This window comes from Telmatherina bonti (assembly GCF_933228915.1).
Source record: "Telmatherina bonti genome assembly, chromosome: 9".
NCBI classification, from domain to species: Eukaryota; Metazoa; Chordata; class Actinopteri; order Atheriniformes; family Telmatherinidae; genus Telmatherina; species Telmatherina bonti.
Genome location: NC_136627.1, coordinates 28175235 through 28194188, shown reverse-complemented (window position 1 = coordinate 28194188; position 18954 = coordinate 28175235). Strand labels below are relative to the sequence as shown.

At 39.7% G+C, this 18954-nt stretch overlaps 1 protein-coding gene across 2 annotated transcripts; it reads right to left on the bottom strand.

Moving 5' to 3' along the window:
- Positions 1 to 1856: 1856 nt before the first annotated feature.
- On the bottom strand, positions 1857 to 17106 carry hnf1ba (HNF1 homeobox Ba; the record flags this gene model as incomplete). 2 transcript variants are annotated; one of them, XM_079246809.1, is made up of 10 exons in its annotated part: positions 1857 to 1877; positions 5016 to 5060; positions 5371 to 5489; positions 6314 to 6496; positions 7493 to 7619; positions 8642 to 8796; positions 13892 to 14145; positions 14244 to 14511; positions 14754 to 14953; positions 16727 to 17106. In XM_079246809.1, the coding sequence occupies 10 exons, from the start codon at positions 17104 to 17106 to the stop codon at positions 1857 to 1859; spliced, it is 1752 nt and encodes a 583-aa protein (XP_079102935.1). The 2 variants fall into 2 exon arrangements, with proteins under 2 accessions (XP_079102935.1, XP_079102934.1); XM_079246808.1 differs by lacking the exon at positions 1857 to 1877 and having other exon boundaries at positions 4992 to 5060.
- Positions 17107 to 18954: the final 1848 nt, after the last annotated feature.

The following is an 18954-nucleotide window of genomic DNA, read 5'->3' as shown; positions in this document are numbered from 1 at the left end:
CGTCATGGTTATAAACACATGCTGAACGATCATTTCTTTCTATTGTTGAGAAAAGCATTTTTTACAGTCTTGTGAATCTAGATTCCACCTGAATTTATTGCACTTATAACTCTACTACATTTAAATCAGCAGCGCTTTAATATATCATATATTAAAGGTGATGTTAAAAAAAGAAAATATTACGAAATGTTAATGCACCAAGCATCCCATTTGCCATGAGTTAATGTGAGTAAAAATAACCACAAAGAATGTGCTCGTTTTGGGAAAAAAAAACAACCATTTTACTTGAAATACCAACATTTTTTCCAGAAAGTATAAATAATGATTTTAAGTTTGATTTCAATTTTATACAAAAATAATACATAAGGAGATAAACAAATCATGTCCAGTCACACAGGTATGAGTGCCCTCTGATTAGCTGGGAGCAGATATGCCTATAACAGTCACAAACCAACCGCATAAAATAACAATGTAATGACCTAATATTTTGCAGGAGACTGAATCTGCACACTTATGATCACCACTGCTTTTACATCGCATGGGGAAATTGGGTGAAAGAAAAACTAGCTTGATGTAAATGTTGGAGTCAGTGCATGCAGCAAATCTCAGAGTCAGGATGAAATACTCTAGTCGTGGTCAAATTCTCCGTCTGCACACACCTTAATACTGTCAGCGTGGGTGTCTGGGCCACAACAGCTTCTCTGGATTCCTGTATTATTAGAGCCGCTTCTGTCACAACACTGTCCTCTTTCATGTTTGTTTGGTTTCTGAATACTTGTCAATATTTTCATTCTTCCTGGGAAGATAGGGGGGGGGTTCACCATTATTTATAATGAGGAGTTATTGACAATATTTGTCCTATTTCACATCGCGGCAGGAAGCAGGAGAGATAAAGGGAGGGTGAGTCCCATTCCTGAAATTTACCTGAACCTGTGTGCAAACAATCAGAGGTTTCCATGGAGGGGAAGGGCTACATTTAAAACATGTGAGTCACCGCACATGAGCTGCAGTTAACTCCTACTCTTTGGCATATTTATTACATATTCATCCATTTGTGTTACTTTGCAAGTCGCTCCACCTGCAGATTAATGTCCAGTCTCAAGTTTGTGGAGTTTTGTGCAGAATCCAGTTATACAAAGCCATCGCTTACACCTACAAACACATTGCATAGTCCTTTTGAAGATTGTCAAAGTCTTTTCAATCACAGTATACACATTGTACAACTTGAAACAATGAGCGTGCATTCATCATTTGTACTGAGTAAACTGTGTGTGAAAGAATAACATGGAAGACTCCTTTAAAGCCCAGTGAGGAATGAATTAATGCACAAGATCAATACAGGTTGATGTGATTGTCATACAAGCTGCTAACAAGCAAGACAACACACTTTTAGCACAGGCGTCCCTCAGCCTCCTCATCCACATCCATCTCTTAGTGTCACTGTGTTGTCATATGTCCACCTTAAATCACAGTTTAAGTGTTGGGAAAGCCTTCATTTAGGTCCATAAAGTTCATTTTGGTGCTTTTGTTCCTTTGAAATGCGACAGCAGACGATGACTTTCTAAAAGGGGGTGTGGAAAGCTGAGCACTGTTTTTCAAAGATTGTGGTAAAATCATAAATCCTTGTTGATCATTTGTGTGCCACAGAGGTGAATCCAGAGTCTTTTTTTTTCACTCCCCTGTCCCCATTTCTCATTTCCACTGCCTCCCCACCGCCGTCACTTCTCAGTGTTTGTTGTCTGACTCATCATCCAGCACGCTGTCGCAGGCTATTAAGAAATGTCATGGTTACCGCGGTGAGAGAGTGGAAAAATGTGCTCTGGTTGCCGGGCAGCAAGGAAGTCAGGTGGACGCTCTCACCAAGCTTGAAGAGGACACTGAAAAAGAGAAGGAGAAAGATGTCAAGCAAAGTAAACCTGCATTACATAAAAAACATTGGACACAAAGTGTCCATTTGCACAGATATATATGTACATTTGCAGAGTACTTCATGATGCCTCTCTGACACAACTCAGTCTACTATTTAGGTTCATGTTGTTAGAAAGCTGAAAGATTTAATTTTAGTTGTTTAGTTTGAAGCCACATTGAATTTTTGTTGTTTTGTGCATTTTTTCTATTTTTTAAAACTTGATAATAGCTCATTTTTAGCAACTATATACAGTAAATTGTTTATGAAATAGGACTTAAAATCAACATAATCACCATGGCCACCTATGTTAAAGTGTTGTTAATGTGTTACTTAGATTATATAATGATTGGATAAAGAAGGATGTGCAGGTAATTAGTTAGATTTATTTAATCAGAGTTCTACATTTTAATAACTGAAACCTGCGGCAACTCTTTTAAATTGACATGAGGGCAACAGAAGTAAGCTGCCATCACAGTAACATACACTGTCATTATTGTAAAAAGTCTGTAATATGAGGTTGGAGGGGTGGTGAAGGACTAAAACACCCAAATATCACTCACTGGAGTTCTATCTTCTACATGAGTATTAATATTACTGTCAATTAACTTTATAATTGTTGTTTCCAGTAGATATATTATTATGAGCAATGTATATTCTATATATAATGTATAAATATAATGTATAAACTATATTCTGAATTGGTCAGGTGTAGGGAGCATAATAGCTTAAGATCAAATAAAGCCTTCTTCTATCTGAAAGCTTAGTTGATTGGTAGAAAAACCTGCAGAAAGGTTTCTCTCCCAGCATTGACTTGGCATCGACTGCTTACATCACAAAGCACTTTGAAAATAAGGATAGAGCCATTAATAAAGTCACTTAGCATCTTGAGCCAACTAGTGGTAAAAGAAAGTTTTAGTTAAGTAGAAAAAGCTGCTAATTTTTTGTGGATTCCTGGCTGTTGCTGTTTGTGTTTGGGCACATTTATGCAACTAATTGTTTGCTTCTGTTTGCTCTGACAGCTGTTAATGGGAAGTGTTTCTGTTCAGGGAGCTATTTCACTGTGGAATGATTGTTTTAGACTTTATTTGAATATTACTATCTAAATGAGATTTTAGCTTTTATCATTAGTAGAAAGTTCTGAAGCAATCATTTGAAAAGCTACAAAAAAAATCATATAAACTGGACAGGCTTCCATAGCCTGCAGCACAGTGTCAGTAGTGGGTAGCAGCATAGACTACATTGCTAGCTATTATTCAGCTGAAAAAGTAGTTGTACAGCCTATAAACGATCCTCATGGAGAACGAAACAAAAACTGTGCTGAATATCCACAAGAGAAAAATGTAAAAAATTCTTTAAATATTACTTTAATCTGAAGGGATGCATTGTATGTGGACAGCTAAACAATGTCAGTGTGCATATATAAATGTTGATTACTGTCATTTTTGGTGCATACTTTTTTAACGCTTCTCGGCCAAAAATACAAATGTAGAATTTTTATTCAACAAAAGCATTTTCTTTTACTCTAAATACTCCTTTCACCCCTTTATGTGCCACACCTGACCAAATACATTCCCCATCTCTCTTCTTCTGACTCAGAAAGCTCAGTTTCCACTCGCTTCTTTTAAACTGTGTGGATTTTTTTTTCACCTGGGGGTGGGGGCAGGTGGGGGCAGCTGACCCCAGAGTGACTCTCCGGCCAGCAAACAGCCTCACCTGATAAAGCTGACCTGAAGCCAAGACCTGAGTCATTAGGCGGCAGGCCCTTAGCAGAGGTGAGCGTTAAACAGACCCAGGTATAATGGAGGGTCCTTGGTAAACAGCGAGCGTTATAAAGTATGAGCACATCGGTCGAGTCACAAGAAGAAGGTTACCCCCATTAAATGATGTCCTGATAAGAAAATGCAAGGCTTATGAGCCAATCACTCTCCTAAAAGAAAAAAAGATTGTGAAAAGCAACATAATGATGTTGCGATGGGTGCAGCTAATGTCATGTACTACATGTAAATGGTGATTTGATGTATTCAGTTACTTTTCAGGCAAGCATTTTACAAAAAACAGCAAATAAACTTAGAAAATCATGTGTTTGTTACTGATGCAAATGTTTATGATAGTTTGCAGTTGTAGGGTTGAATTGTTGGAGATTAAAGCAGAACTTTCTTCTTTTTTCGGTTTGTGGCTTGCCATTGTAACGTCATTAAATCTGTTTTTAATCTTTTTCTAATCTCTACATGTCCGAATGGGATGTTTTTTTAAGGATGATTTTGTATTTCTAAAAGAAAAACATCCTTCATACACAGCGCCTCCCCTTTTAAATCTGCTATTTTTAATTATCTAAAGGACTGGCATGCCTCCATACATGGATGCTGCTTTCATCTAGAAAAACTGTTTTCTTTCACATATTTGAAGCACTAAAATAAATTAGTTTAGGTTTAGTTTTTCTAAATTCTATTGTTGCATATGTGACAGGACAGAAGATACATGCCGCTCTAAGTTGCCATCCTATCAGCCCATGAGTGCAGCAGCAGCAGCAGTTCATGGTATGAGCATGCCGCCTCGGCGTGGGAAATTGAGCGTGTGAAAGCACCGTGGACAACATTTCAGGCTACAGTGATCACGGAAAGGAGGGAGAAGTAGGAAAGAGGAAGAGGCATAATTACTAACAAAAAAAAAAAAAAAAAAAAGAAGCCCTCCACCCCCTACCTGACTCATCTCATCTGCAGCCTCACTGTGCCATGGAGGAAAGTAGCAGCCTATGAGTCTTGAGAACTTTGATTAACAAGACTCATTTCCTGATCACAGAGGTGACTCTCACCAAGGAGATGAAAGTAAGAAAGTGAAAAGAGGGAGCATTAATCAAGAGGTGTTCAGGCTGAGAGAACATGTGATTGATTAGACAGCTGTTTAAGAGGAAATAGGGACTGTGAGGAGTGTCCTATCCTTACATCCATCTAATTTATTTGTCTAGAAGTGTTTGAACATCATCAGCAGCCCCAAACAAAAAAGTAAAAGGATCAGCGTGCACAGCTACGACTGACTGTGGTGATTAGGTCTGTGTGTGGTTTCACGCATTGAAGCTGGGTGATTATACTAATAAAGTTGTATTTACCCAGGAGAGACCCCCAAGTTGCACCATCTTGTTTACAGGAGCATCCTAATATGACAGGAATCAAACAAGTCAACACAATCATGTCACACACTTCTCCCTGCTGTGATCTTATTCCTGCTGCTGGTGTGTTTTGATTTTGCTCCGTAAGTGCACTGAGTATTTGAGGAAGATTTATGTGTATCAGCAGGCAACACAATGGCAGCAGAAACTGCTGTAACATCACAAACGTAATGCTGATTCTCATGCAAACACACCAAAAGAATTAGTACATTTACTAAAATCAACAACAGGCAGACAGAGATCAGAGGTGCGTCTAAATGGGGTTTGTAAAGACATGATGTGGGTGAAAACTCACCGTCTTGCTTGAAGACATGGAGCTGAGAGTGCTGATGCTGTTAGCGTCTGTGACCACCATGGCTGAAGGAAAACGCGACGGGTGGGAGTACTGTGGGGGCTCTTGCTTGTGAGAATACACTGCAAAGAAATATGAAGCGCATTCAATTTAAACAATTGCAGTGGTTCAAATGAGCTGGATTTTTTTTTTTTTTTTTTACTTTCTGATTTAATGACATAAAATATTTTGGGAACATGCACAAAAAATTCATTTTGCCAAACAGTCAGACTCTTGAGGTCATTAGATTCACACAAAAATGGTATCCAGCTAAGAAACAATAGGTAAGTGTTCTGCAAAGGGTCATTAAGAAAATAATATATGTTGCATATGTTTTCATAATTCACAATTCACACTATCTATTTTCACAATTACACACGCACAGACTGAAAATAACTGCTACCATGTTACACAATGTAAAAAAGAACACCCTAAGAAGCCTCAAGTTTGTAAAACATGGGTCCAATTTTCATATATATATAAAGTATATGTTATTTTCTACATGTTAAATTTGCCTGTAACACTTTGTTTCTGCCCTGTTTTTGGCATCTACCCCTGAAAGAGCAAGTCTTCTCTCAATGGACAGCTGGCTGGTTCAAAATGAAAGAAGAAAGACGTTTTGTGTATTGGTGACAGCAAAGATATCATAGAAGATATCATACAACTGTGTTTAACAACAATGTCATTAAATAATGAAGATAACACCAGGACAAAAACAAGGTGTTTCAGGCATTTGAGGAAAATAGCCCTTTCTATGTCTATACATGCAAAAAGAGGTTTTGTGAATTTACTTCAACTTAAAGGTGTAATATCACCCTTTTAACATAAGGTTGGGACCCACTGAAGCAATGGATTTTAAATTCACACCAGGTTTCTGGAAAGAAGACAGTGAAGCTGAGTAACTGACTGTGTGAGTGTGTGACTGTCGCCATGAAAGGCTGCTGGCTCATGTGGCTGGGAGACTGCTGCATCAGGCTCTGCTGGTGAGGGCTGTGAAGCTGCTGGGAAAACTGCACAGGCTGCAGCGCTGCAAGACTGCCTGCCACGCTGTTGATCACTGGTACTGTCTGAGACTGCGACGTGTTTAAACCTGTGGAGTACAGAAAACCCAAAATTAGCATTCAAAACTCATTTAATAAAGTTGTAAGATTTACTTCAAGGTCAGCATTTATGATGGCATGGCTGTGCAATTGAGGGGAACCACTGTGGGCCCCTAAGCTAGCCCCTTAAGACCCAAGGGCTCTCTGGGTGCCAGAACCTGGCCTGGCAGCATTAGTGTAATTCAGATGGATTAAACACAGATAAAAAAAAATTACCCAACTTGAATTAATAAAGTAGAATAGATGATACTAGTGGTACTGGTGGTACTGATGTTTACAAACAACACAGTAATTATGTTCACAACTACGAGAGGCCTACAAAATCTCTTTAACTGTATGTTTAAAGTTTATGTGATGTACCGGTAAATGCAAACTTGTTTATAATGACTGAAAAATGCATCTCATATTCTTAGCATTACTAATTAATTTAGGAAGGAAATATGAAAAATATCCCTGATGAAATAAGCTGTAGGACGTATGACTAATTTCTTGACTTTTTCAGATAAAGCTTATGTACCATCTTTAATTGAAGAAAGTTTAAATGATATTCTTACACATGGATTAAATAAACGTGCTATCAACCATCTAAGAAAGACTTAAAGACCTGTTCATAAAGAAATGGAGAGGGAAATTAGATGGGATATCATTAAATGACCTTCATCTTGTTTGACCTTTACAAAATAGTTGAAGATATTATTGCAACCGAATCCAGGATAAGGACAAGCTATTTGTAATTTCAGGTTTAAATATAAAATCCCAGAGATTACTGGAAGATGAGGAGTTTGACAGGAGGGAATTTGCAAACGGAGGGATAGTAAGTATGTTAGGTATTAAGATGATGTGTAATCTGACATATTGCAAATCGTAACTAATTCATTCAATCAAATTTATTAATGAATTCAAAACAATTCTAAGTTTTTGTTGCACTTTATGAAAAGTTTGAATACATGTGAACTTTTAGGAATATTAAGGAACTCTGGACTCACTCTGTGCTATGGCCATGACTCCAGATAGAGGCATGATGAGGTTCTGTGTCTGCTGATGGCCATGATGGGAACTGTGGATGTTTGTCAACGTGCTGACGGGAGGAAGTCCTCCCCCTGAACCTGAAATCTGAAGAGAGATGAGGGGAAAAAAAACTGTGAGACTGTTTTACTGTAGTACTATATGAGAGCTTAAGTATCTGCAACGTAAATTCACATTCAAAGTAAAACAGATGTTGGCTGCAATACAAACAACAGACATAGATGTTGACTCAGTTCAGATTCTTTTGTACAAAACTACTCTTGAGTAATTTTACTTATACACAGCAGGTAAACCAAACTGACAAGGGTAAAATGTGAAGAAGAAAAAATAAATAAAATGGTCACAGAGGAGGCATCTTGTTAGTCTGTGTTTCACACTCACAGGTATAATTTAGATAGTAGTTTACACAACATCCATGCCTTTACAGTAACACTTCCTTTTGCGTCTGTTTACCAGACTTACATCTGCAGGCAAAATAAACCCTCTGACAACTTCGACCCGCTGCAACAAACTTCCTGTACTCATTTCACGTAATTTAGCTCCAGAAAAAGAAAGTGACCTGAGAGGGAAGTTAGGCCACAGTTTGAACATCAGAAAGCCCCAACTTAATGTTTTCTGTCATTTAAAATAAAATAAACACTGCAGATGGACTGATATTGTATTGCATGACACTTTGATTGCTTATCATACATATTGTGTCAAAAATACTTTAACACACAATTCCTGGCTGCTGATCAAATAGTAGGCAAGTGGGGAGAAGTACTGTAGATGCAGGAAAAAGCATCAGGCAGAATCTAATGTGGGTGGAACTTCTTTGGCAGGAAGTGTCGCTCCACCTAAAAGCACCTCTTTGAGAGGCATTTGATCAATAAGAACAGAATGTTTCTTTGTCAGGCTTATTGGCAGAGCGATGCACATGTCTAGTGCACTCTGCTTGCAAGTACAGCCGAGTGACCACCTCTAAAACACAGGACAATGTGCTAATTGTTGGCTCTTGCCAGTGGGTCCATGAGAGAGGAGGTTTAGGAACCTACTTTGTACGTTCAAGCTAAATGCTGGTCTTTTCTTATCTAATCTGAGGCCACAAGGACCCAGGTGTGTTCACTCACCATCTTGGCGTCAGGTGACAGCAGACTGTGGCTGTGGTCCAGTCCTCCTGGAGACACCTGCTGGAGTACTGACTGGCTAGTTGCCATGGCGTTGCTGCTGTGGTGACTGATGGAGGAGGAGGAAGTGACCTCACCGGGGCCTTGGCTGTAACGCACTGAGGGAGAACCAGATGGAGACAGCGGGTTAGCACGCTGGCTCACAGCTCCTGAGTGCCACAGCTGTCACAGGTACGTAGAGCAGAGACAGCAGAGCAGGCAGGGCTGCTGTGATCCCAACCAACCAGACTCACCTGCTCTTTGACTCAGACAGGGGAGAACAGAACAAACAAACACACACTGACCCGTGCACTACTGCTATCTGTGTAGCTCAGCCAAGGCCATTCACTAAGTACACGCACTCACAACAGCACAACTCCCATCAGATTCTCTGATCAGCACACAAATGCTCCTGACGATGTGCCTAATTACGTCAGTGTGAAGGGTCACTGATGGTGGAAAAAGGAGTCAGATTCAATTCACTTAGCTACTGATAAAAACAACGCATTCAGACTGTAATTGAGGTGAAAGTATCATCAGTAGATGCAACAATAGAGGGTTGGAAAGGGGGGAATTAATGAAAAGAAACAAATACTGCTAAACAAAATAGCGCTACCTTTTGCAACTTTGCTTTAATTTGCCTTTTTTTTGTGAGTTATAAATGGAAGCACCTCACAAGTCAACAGAATAAAAGCAGAAACATCTTTACATACTTTCATATATTCACAGTGTAGCCATGAAAATAAAGTTAGCACCATCACTTGATCCCATGTCTAGACTGCTTTTTGCCTCTCAGTGGAGGCCCAAAGGAATGCTTCAACTGACTCTCCCACTGCCCCCCATAGCCGACAATCAAATGCCTGTTTGCTGATGCAGGCCCCCTCTGATACCAACAGAGTAAACATTACACAATTACAAGCAATGTCAAACACATTCTTATCCTGTGGCTTCAGCCTCACACGGACACAGGGAGCGTCCCTCCCTCAGTGACAGTCCAGAGACAGACTGTTTGCACACAGTTCTCCCATCTTCCCCGACCCTCCGTCCCTGACCTGGGTGTGACAGCCTGAACCCAGCCGAAGCTCGTCTGTCATGACAGGAGGTATTGATTTACAGCCATTTTGAGATAAAACAAAAAAAAAAAAAAAAAAAAGAGGGAGAGGCTCACACGAAAGGTGAGCAATGAGGTGGGCATTGATTTCTGAATGCATGCTGCAAGAGGTGAATATTTACATTTCCCTCAAACCTGGTATTATTAAGGGAACTGTTAATCAGGCTCTTATTGTGGATTTACGAGTCTACCGTCTGATCAAATATCTCTTTATAAACCGACTGGCTTGTGCATCTCATTTAAAAGACAAACATGCAGCTTTTTTTTCAACTATCTGCGAGAAAGCAAACCTATTTTTGGCAAGCATGGTTCTGATAATGTGACTTTGAATAAAGATACGGCAAAGCCACAGTGCTGTATTTCATCCACTGAGTACCTGTCCATTTGGTACAGCCAACAGACTTCATATTGTCTCCTGCAACATACTATCAACCCCACAACTGCTCACCATGCCTTGTAAACACCGCTGCAGAACAATAAAGCACTCCATTGGACTCATGACCCCCATTGCTACACAATAGAGGAGGACTCATAAAAAGTCAGTTATCTTGGAGCTAGGCGACCTTTTTAAGTGTCGGAGGGAGAAAAGGATGCTATTCAGGTCAGTTGTGTTACTTTGGCTCTGGGAGGAATGCTAGCTGCAGGGAACCTCGGTGTCAGAAGGACTTCCGCCATCTAAAGTCAGAAAATATTTCAAACATTTTATTCATTCTAAACATGGTAATATTCTTACATGTTTGTCATCCCGCTTTGAGGGTTACGACCAACTAAAAACTTTATGTTTGGAGTGATGGCAAGATAGAGAGGAAAACTGAGGCGTGCTCTTTTAGAGAGCAGGGGGAGGACGAGAAACTCGGAAGGGGAGTGGCAGCAGTGTTTCTTCAGCAGGTTTAAAAGGCTCAAGCTCCCTGTGTGACCCATGTAATATCAAAGCCTGCCTCCCCAACCCCAGGCAGTGCCCATTGTAGAGCTGCTGCATATGACAGACCTCCTGGGTCTCTGCAGGACGTATCCAGTCGCCTCTTTGTGGCTCTTTAGGAAACAGGGCAGAGGAAAGTGCAGAGCTAGGCTATATTTTCTGCATGAGTGTCTGTTTCAAGCTTGCCTGGGGTGACAAAAAGCAGTGTAACCCACAGATAATCCCCCTACTCACGAGTGTATCTGATCTGGAACTTCTGAGTGGGCTGGTTTAGTAACATGCAGAACCATGAATCCCAGCTTACACAGCACAGATCTTTTTTTTTTTTTTTTCTTCCTTTTTTAATGTGTGTGTCAATTTTTTACAGCCAGGGTCTAAATTGCAACACTTGATTAAAAGCAAAAGCTCATTATCGAAAGCCACAATTTAATAGTAATAATAATCTAAAGAAAAAAAAATCTAATTTCTTAAGAAATTGTACTTAAAGTATAACCCTTTCCTTCTGGAACTAATGCTCTTAAACCTCTTTGCACAACCTACTCATACCAGAAACCATGTCATTGTCACATTTGTCCACTTATCCATCATGTAACAGTGTCATAATACAACATGTTCCAAACCTGTATCCCAAGGTTGATATAATTTGAAATGATGAGCGCTGTAGTTCCCTATAAAGACTCAGAAAGTTTGCAACCACCATATGTTGTTTACTGTGTTTCTGACGGGAGCTTTGATCTTAATAATACTTTATATTTCCATTTATGTTCCTTCTCTTATCACTTCCATAAACAGTCACAAACTGCTATAAGGTGCTAATTCATGCACACTTGGTGCATTTCCAAACACCTTTGTGCAAGATACTGTAAGTTAAAAACTCATCCTACAGAACGGTTCCAACAGTAGCAACAAGTTTTTGCTTCCCTTCAAGGCAAGTTTTTCTAAATCTCTCTTCTGTAAATAGGGGTTAGGAGTTAAGGTATATGGTTACGGTTACAATTCATTATCAGACCTACAATAATGTGCAAAAATTATTGCACATATGTCTACGGGAACACAACACAGTCTCGGAATGTATAATAGTTATGCTGGTCCACAACACAAAACACAACAGTTTCACAAAAACATCTGAACACATTTCTGGACAACATAATCATCATATGCATCCATACGCCTTTTTAAAATCATGACATGCCACATTTTGCACTGCTTTAAACATATTCACACACGTTGGAAACTGTCACAAAGGACACCGTTTCATTACTTCTCCACCTCTTTTGCCATGCTTTCTGTTGTGCATTTGGATAAACTTACTATTAAAGTGTTTTCTTGTGAGGCTGCACTGGGTTTGAAGGCTGCTGCTTCAATAAAACATTCTTCCTCCTTGGAGACCCATGCACAGTGTACCGCTGTGAACAACTACTCCACAAAGACTAAAATGGATGCAGCTGCTCTTGTGTTTCATATCTGTTGCATCATGTTTGATATGTTTGGCGATATGACCGTAAATAAAGCAAAACATTTTATAAATAAGATGATTTTGATGAGGTATGGTAATGTTATTAAATTAATAACACACAGCAAATACAGCACAGACGTACACAAGCGGGAGCCGATCTGCCCATAAGATCCGTTACATTTACTAAAGTGAAAAAAGGTCGCCACCAAAACTGCACGTCACACTGTTTGACTGTCTATCCAGTTGTGACCAACTGATCAACGAACCAAAACAGAATCAATAAAAACTCCCAGAGCGAGAGGAGTTTGTTTGAAATGACCCAGAAGTGACCTCTCACGTATGACTGAAGGTGAGGCAGCAGTTTAAAAGACTAGAGGTGGGAGGAGGGATTTCTTGCTCTCTTTAAAAGGCGAAGAAGGGGTGATCAGTCCTGTCTGGCCAGAAAAGAGCCAATACCCCAGTGGACAGCTCCTGCTGCTCCAAGTCTGCGCCAGCTTCAGCAGCAGCTATACTGATGCCCATAAAGGTGAGAAGGAGGAGGGGATAGGGGGAGCGCTTTAAAAATCAGTCCTCCTTCAGGCCCAGCAGAGATAAATGAACCTAGGTTACAGTCATTGCAGTCTTCTAATACACCACAGACAATGGGAACTCCTGCTGAGGAAGAGTATAGAGAGTAGAAGTCAGAGGAGCTCCTTATCAAAGGCCTGAGAGATGTAGTAGCAAAGGATTTTAATTGTCCATTAAGCATGCATAATACAGGCTGTGCCCTAGCAACGCAATGAGGTGCCCTGCTGGGATATTATTGTCAGGTCAGGGCTGACACTGAAAAACAGCTGATGCTGTCGGCAGGATGCCAGCAGGACACCTTGTAAGCAGCCAGCTGAGGTTTTTTTTTTTTTTTTTTTTTTTCTGGGGGGGCAGCTTTCCACCGACTCTTCTCTTCTGCCACGACAGCCTTGCTGCCGACCTCTCCATAGCTTTGCAAGCGGAGGTCAATGCCTGCTCAGGTGTTCTGAGCAACAACGAGGAAAAAACTAAAGCAAACAGGCAATCTACAAGTGGGACCAGTTTATCCAAAGGTAAAAGAGCAAGCCAAGGTAAACAATTTGTTTTCCCTTCAAAGGTGGCCTCGTGTTCGAACACGAGAGGACAACAATGGGCTCTGAGGGAGTCTTAAATCACACTTTTATGGAAGGTGAGTGATGGTGCAAGCGATAAAGCTCTGTAAGAGTAATAAACGTTGTTTTTATGCTGTATACACCAGGTAGACTCAGTCAATACTAATTACTCTGGATGCAAACATAAGCTCAGGCTGAATGGGTCAGTTTCCTTGTTAAGGCGCCACTCATTAGCGACCTGCGTAGGAGGAGGAAGTACAGAAATGATGGCGTTACATCGCAGTGATCTGGATTTGTCCGTTCCCCCTCCCTGACCCTGGCCTGACCCTGGCCTGTCACAGGATCGCTGCCCTTTGTGTCATGCCTCTCCATGCTGACTTTGGAGTGGAGATTGCAGGTACAATGCGGATTGTTCTCAGTGTGTTTTCAAAGATCAGAATAACAATGGCATTTGCTCAGCTCACTCACTCACACTCATTGATCACTTGTCTTCTCTTTCTCTGCCTCTCTGATCACATCAACTCTGCCTCAAACCTTTCTGGACATAAGGTTCACACCACAGAAAATGGAAACTGAAATTCAGGAGTAAAATATGGACTATTACAACTACAGAAAAAAGCAAGTCCACCTAGCATCTTACTGGGAGGTGAAGCGCTGGTCTGGGAATGATGTGGTGAGCTGTGTGACAGAAGCGGGTTGATGGCGTGCGTTGGAGCAGTGATGGCGTCCATGGCCAGCTTCTGCCTGAAGGCTTCCTCTTTGCGCCGGTTTGCAAACCAATTATAAACTCTCACTTCGGTGACCAGGTTCGAGCCGAGGCCCTGAGCTTTGGAGGGGGAGACGCCTCTCTGCAGACACTCAGCTCTGCAGCAAAATAAAGGTAAAAATGTGAAGGTTAGAATGGCTTGGGTGACACTTATTTTAATCCTCGCAGGGTGTGGGAAAGTGACGTGTTTGCCAACCTGTTGCACTCTTCTACCAACGCCTCCCTCTCTTCCTTGCTTGGATTTTTCTGCCGTTCATAGGCCTGGTAGAGGATTTGCTGCGAAGCGGGCCCCCATTTGAAACGATTCCTTCTCATTTTTTTACAGGACGGTTCACTGCCAACCTCGTCGCCAGGCTGACCCATGCCATGACCAGACGGGTTGAACTCGGGGAAAAAAAACGCTGGATCCTGGTTGCCTTTGTCAGACATACTGCTGCCTGAACCATGTGCTGCCTGGTTGAACTCTGCAAAACAAAAACAGAAAATTTCTCACAAAATTATCAGGTTTTATAGTAATAAGTACTCTTACTCCACACTAGGAAGATCTTGCACAACCTTCTTGCTTTTCTGCATATATTTGCAATCAACCATGATTACAAAAACTTGATAAGCTTGCAGGTTTGAAACCCAAATACGGCATCATGGTGCTGCTTGCTACACGCTACAGGCCGAGGCCGAACTGTGAGAAACTCAAATATTAACTTACGTCGAAGAATTTCCCGCTGTTTCCTGACATACCAGGTGTAGAGTGCTGCTCGCTTCTGTGTTTTCATGGGCGTGCCTTTGTTGAGGTGCTGGGAGAGGTGAGACTGGTTCAGCCCAGTGATGTCCACGACCTCCCGTTGGGGGATGTTGTGCTGCTGCATGTAACCTTTGATCATGCGGGCAGCTCGCCATGGGTCCTCTCTGAGTTTGGGTAAAAGACAGGAGGAGGACAAATTCACGTGAGTCCTGAATCACATTCAGCTTTCAAGAGGTAAAAAACCTGTCTGAATAAAAATCCAGAATCAGGTTTTATGGCTGAAATAAAGTATTTTAAATAATGGCTCATGATCATTGTAAATTCATGAATAAATAACTTACTTGATTAAACATGAAACCTTTCAGAAATTAAACTAAATGTTTTAAAGAACATGGAAATTCCAGCTGCTTTTCTCGTCTTGTTTTCTTGTTTCTCGATGCATTTAGTTAAAAGGGTTTGTGGTAATAATTTGTCCTTCACAGACTATTCATTTATTATTGCAGCTTTTTCAACAGGCTGTTAAAAAAAAAAAAAAAATTAAAGGTTCGTTCAAGGGATTTCAGAGAAGCTGTTGTCACATGAAGAATTAAATTTTGTCTCTGTATTCAAACAGCGAAATGTATTATTTTATTTATTGATACATTTTTTTTCTACTAGAAATTCATTACAAAATTTTAGCCCACTTTTTTAGAGAAAAAAATGTATACTTGTATTAAAAAAATATAAATAAATATTCCAACATATTCCAGCACAAGGTAGCCTAAATTGTAGAAGTGTGTGCAATATTTAAAATCTAATTAATAAAGCAGATTTTCTTAAGATAACATGACATAATAATTTTATGTCAAACTGTGATAACATTCTCAATAATTCATGGAGAAGTGTATTTTTTCTCTGATAAATCTCTCTGTCATGGAGCGTAAATTCTCTTCAGAAATACAAGTTCTTACCTGCAGATTGTAGCCCACGTAGTGCGCCAGGTTTTGTGCAATATGTAAGCCTAAAGAGCAATAGCGGCATTAAAACTGCGGCCTTACCCCGCAGTCAAAGATTTGCAACCTCAGACACTCGGACATCGGTAATTACAGCAAATCCACACACGTCTGTTTGTTTTAGAGAATGTGGAGGCCTTCATCTCAATGTGCGGGTTAAGTGGGAGATGTTAGTTTATAACTTTTGACAATGAATAACCAGATCTCCATTCACTCTAATCACACGCTGGTGTGTATCTTTCAGTTGATGATTTATAGAATAAAATTAATAATAACTTCACTACACGTGGGTTAGTTTTGATAAAGTTCCGGTCCTGTTTGGAGACAACGGAGCCTCAAATCTTCATTTTAAAATTACACGGAAGGACATTAGAAATAAACTGTTTGTGAATATTTTTAAACGATTAAACTAAACTTAATTATTATACATTTAAAAATAAATAAATAAATTAATTAAATAATAATAATAATAATAATAATAATAATAATAATAATAATAATAATAATAATTCCATGGGGGAAACGGCTTCATTGTCGTGGTATCTGTTGAGTGTCCCGCTTTTATCGTTGAGAGGTGGAGTAGGAGAGTTAATAATAAATAGAGCTAAGTTCAGCTGATATTTTGTGAAAGGCAAAGAAATAATAATCCGTGTGGATAATTAGTAACCAGAATGTTAAAACCAAACCGTGGCGCGTTATTTTAAAATTGTAAACAAACATAGAAGAAACTTTCAGACATTTTTTTAGATTCATGTGGTATCTTTTTTTTAGACTTATTCTAAATGGAGCTTGCACATTGTCTGTATTTAAGTCACCATTTTTCTGTTTGTCTGAACCTAAAATATTTTAAATTAGGTTTTGTTTTTTTGTTTTTTTTTTTATTTATGTTATTTATTTCTTTTTCTTTTCTTTTCTTTTCTTTTTTTAATCTTTAAGTAAACTCACGCCAGCATGCGCTCCACCTCCGCCCTCTGCTCGGCGGCCTCCTCCGTGTTGAGCGACTGGAGCTCCTTCAGTATCGGCGGGGTGTCGTAGTCGTCGCCGTCCTCGGAGCCCTCGTCCCCGGACAGTTTGCCTTTGCTGTGGCCGTTGGTAAGTGTGTGGAAAACGGGTTTGGATTCCGCCTCGGCTCCGTTTATCTTGCCGCTCTGTGCGGGAGCGGGCGACAAAGGCAGATTCTCCAGTTTTACTCCAAAGCCAGGCGGGCTGGGGTCCATGTCGTCCAGGGCCTGGATCAGAACATCTTTGGTAACTCCTGAGTCCAGCAGGGCGCTGAGGAGCTCCTGCTGAAGGGATGTCAGCTTCGATACCATTTTAGAGAACATTAAAAACACAACATAGGCCTGCTGTGCGGCGGAAAGGGAATGGGAGGACGGAGGGGGGATTTATAAAAGTAAAGAAAAAGTGCCTCTTTTCCTCTCTCTTCCAGATCTGTGGAGAGTTTTCGGCTGCTTACACCTGCTCCGAGAAGCTGCTTCACTTCCCTGTTGAAGGGGAGGATGGAGCTACTTTGCCATGATGCTTTCTGAGAGCAGGGGAATATAAAAGATGATAATGAGTGGGCTGGCTGATGGCAGCCTTATGTAAATCCGCAGAAGAAGGCCCGTTCTGAGCAGAGGTAGACGTGTTTACACTGCTGCACTGCTGCTTTTATTGGCTCCTCTTATCAGCAAAACTTTCATGGACTTCGGACCCTGTTGTATATGCCATAAAATCTTTCAAGAAAGGCGAGCTGCACATATTTACATCGCTGGTTTTAGTCCATATAAGCACTGCGATACGAAGCCAGTCGGACCAGGAAAAGTCAGAGATAAACTTTGTTTATTTATTTATTTACACATGATCTGTTACTTTTATGTGGTTTTAATCATGTTATGTGTTGCTTAATGATAGACTAGATGTTAAGGTGTTAACTGAGTTTGTTTGAGGCAAATACTCTCACAATGTAGCCTAGTCCAAATGTGATTTAACTGATTTATTTATTTAAAGGTAATTTTGGCTTTTTGTTTTACTTCCTTTGAAATCTAAGTAAATTTATACAACACTGGCATGATTTTAAAAAATATTCTTCATTCATGACTCAATAATTATCTCTAAATGAATTTTTTAAAGCATCACTTCTTTTATCAGTCTTATTTAACGAGATTAAAAGTAAAGGTTTTTTTTCTTTTAAGGGGGGGGGGGGGGGGGGGCGATAAGTTTAATTAAGATTTATTATTTATTAATGATAAGAATGCAATCTCAAATCTGCAAACTTTCCAAGGTTTTCAATCAAGAGTTATGACAATAAAAATAAATCTTAGCTTTCAAGTGGTTGAAGGTTGATAATGAATATAGATCTTTATGTTATAAGTTATAATTGGAAGCTATAACTGTGTGTTTGTATCAAAGTTTTGATTCAGATTAAATTCTGTGTCAAGTACATAAAAATAAACTATCGTATTACACAAATTTGTGTAATTGTGATTAAAATGCTGTGAAGAAATACTTGACAACAGGTGTGATATTCTTAACCTGATCTCAGGCTGACATGTAAAATTAAACTATGCTTTTTCTTGTTTTGTTTTGTTTTTCCACAAACATGCTTTGAAAAGGAGAAATAATTCCAGGTAAACAGATGAATAAAGTCTTTTCCAGCCATGTCAAAAGCTGACTTCGTAAAGTTTGACGGGTTGATATATTATATCAGATTTATACTGTAGAAATAATCACATTCTAATGTTTGAGAGGATGTAATGAGATGACAGAGTTAGTCATGGCATTGGGTCTGTAAATGAAAATCATAATTCTCAACAACTTTTCTCTTTCTTTCTCTCTCTCAAACACACACATACACTTTCTCAAGGATCCCTTAATCTATGTTGGGGGTTTGTCTGTAATGTGACTTCCTAAATAAAAAAAAAGACTCTTTTGTCTTAATGAAAATGAATTTTCATGATGAAGTGTGTTGTATCATATAAGGACACTATGTCGATCGCTCTTGCAATCAGTCCGTTTCTTCATTAAATACTGGACATATTTTCTGTAGTGATCAGTTTGACAAAAGTTCAGGATCAAGCAGTACAAGATAAGTTAACTAACTTTTTGAGAAACTTTGCTTGGTCATCTTCTGAGAAGTGAGACTTGAAACTAAAAATCTTCTAAATGTATTGATCACAAAGGCAGAACCTGCT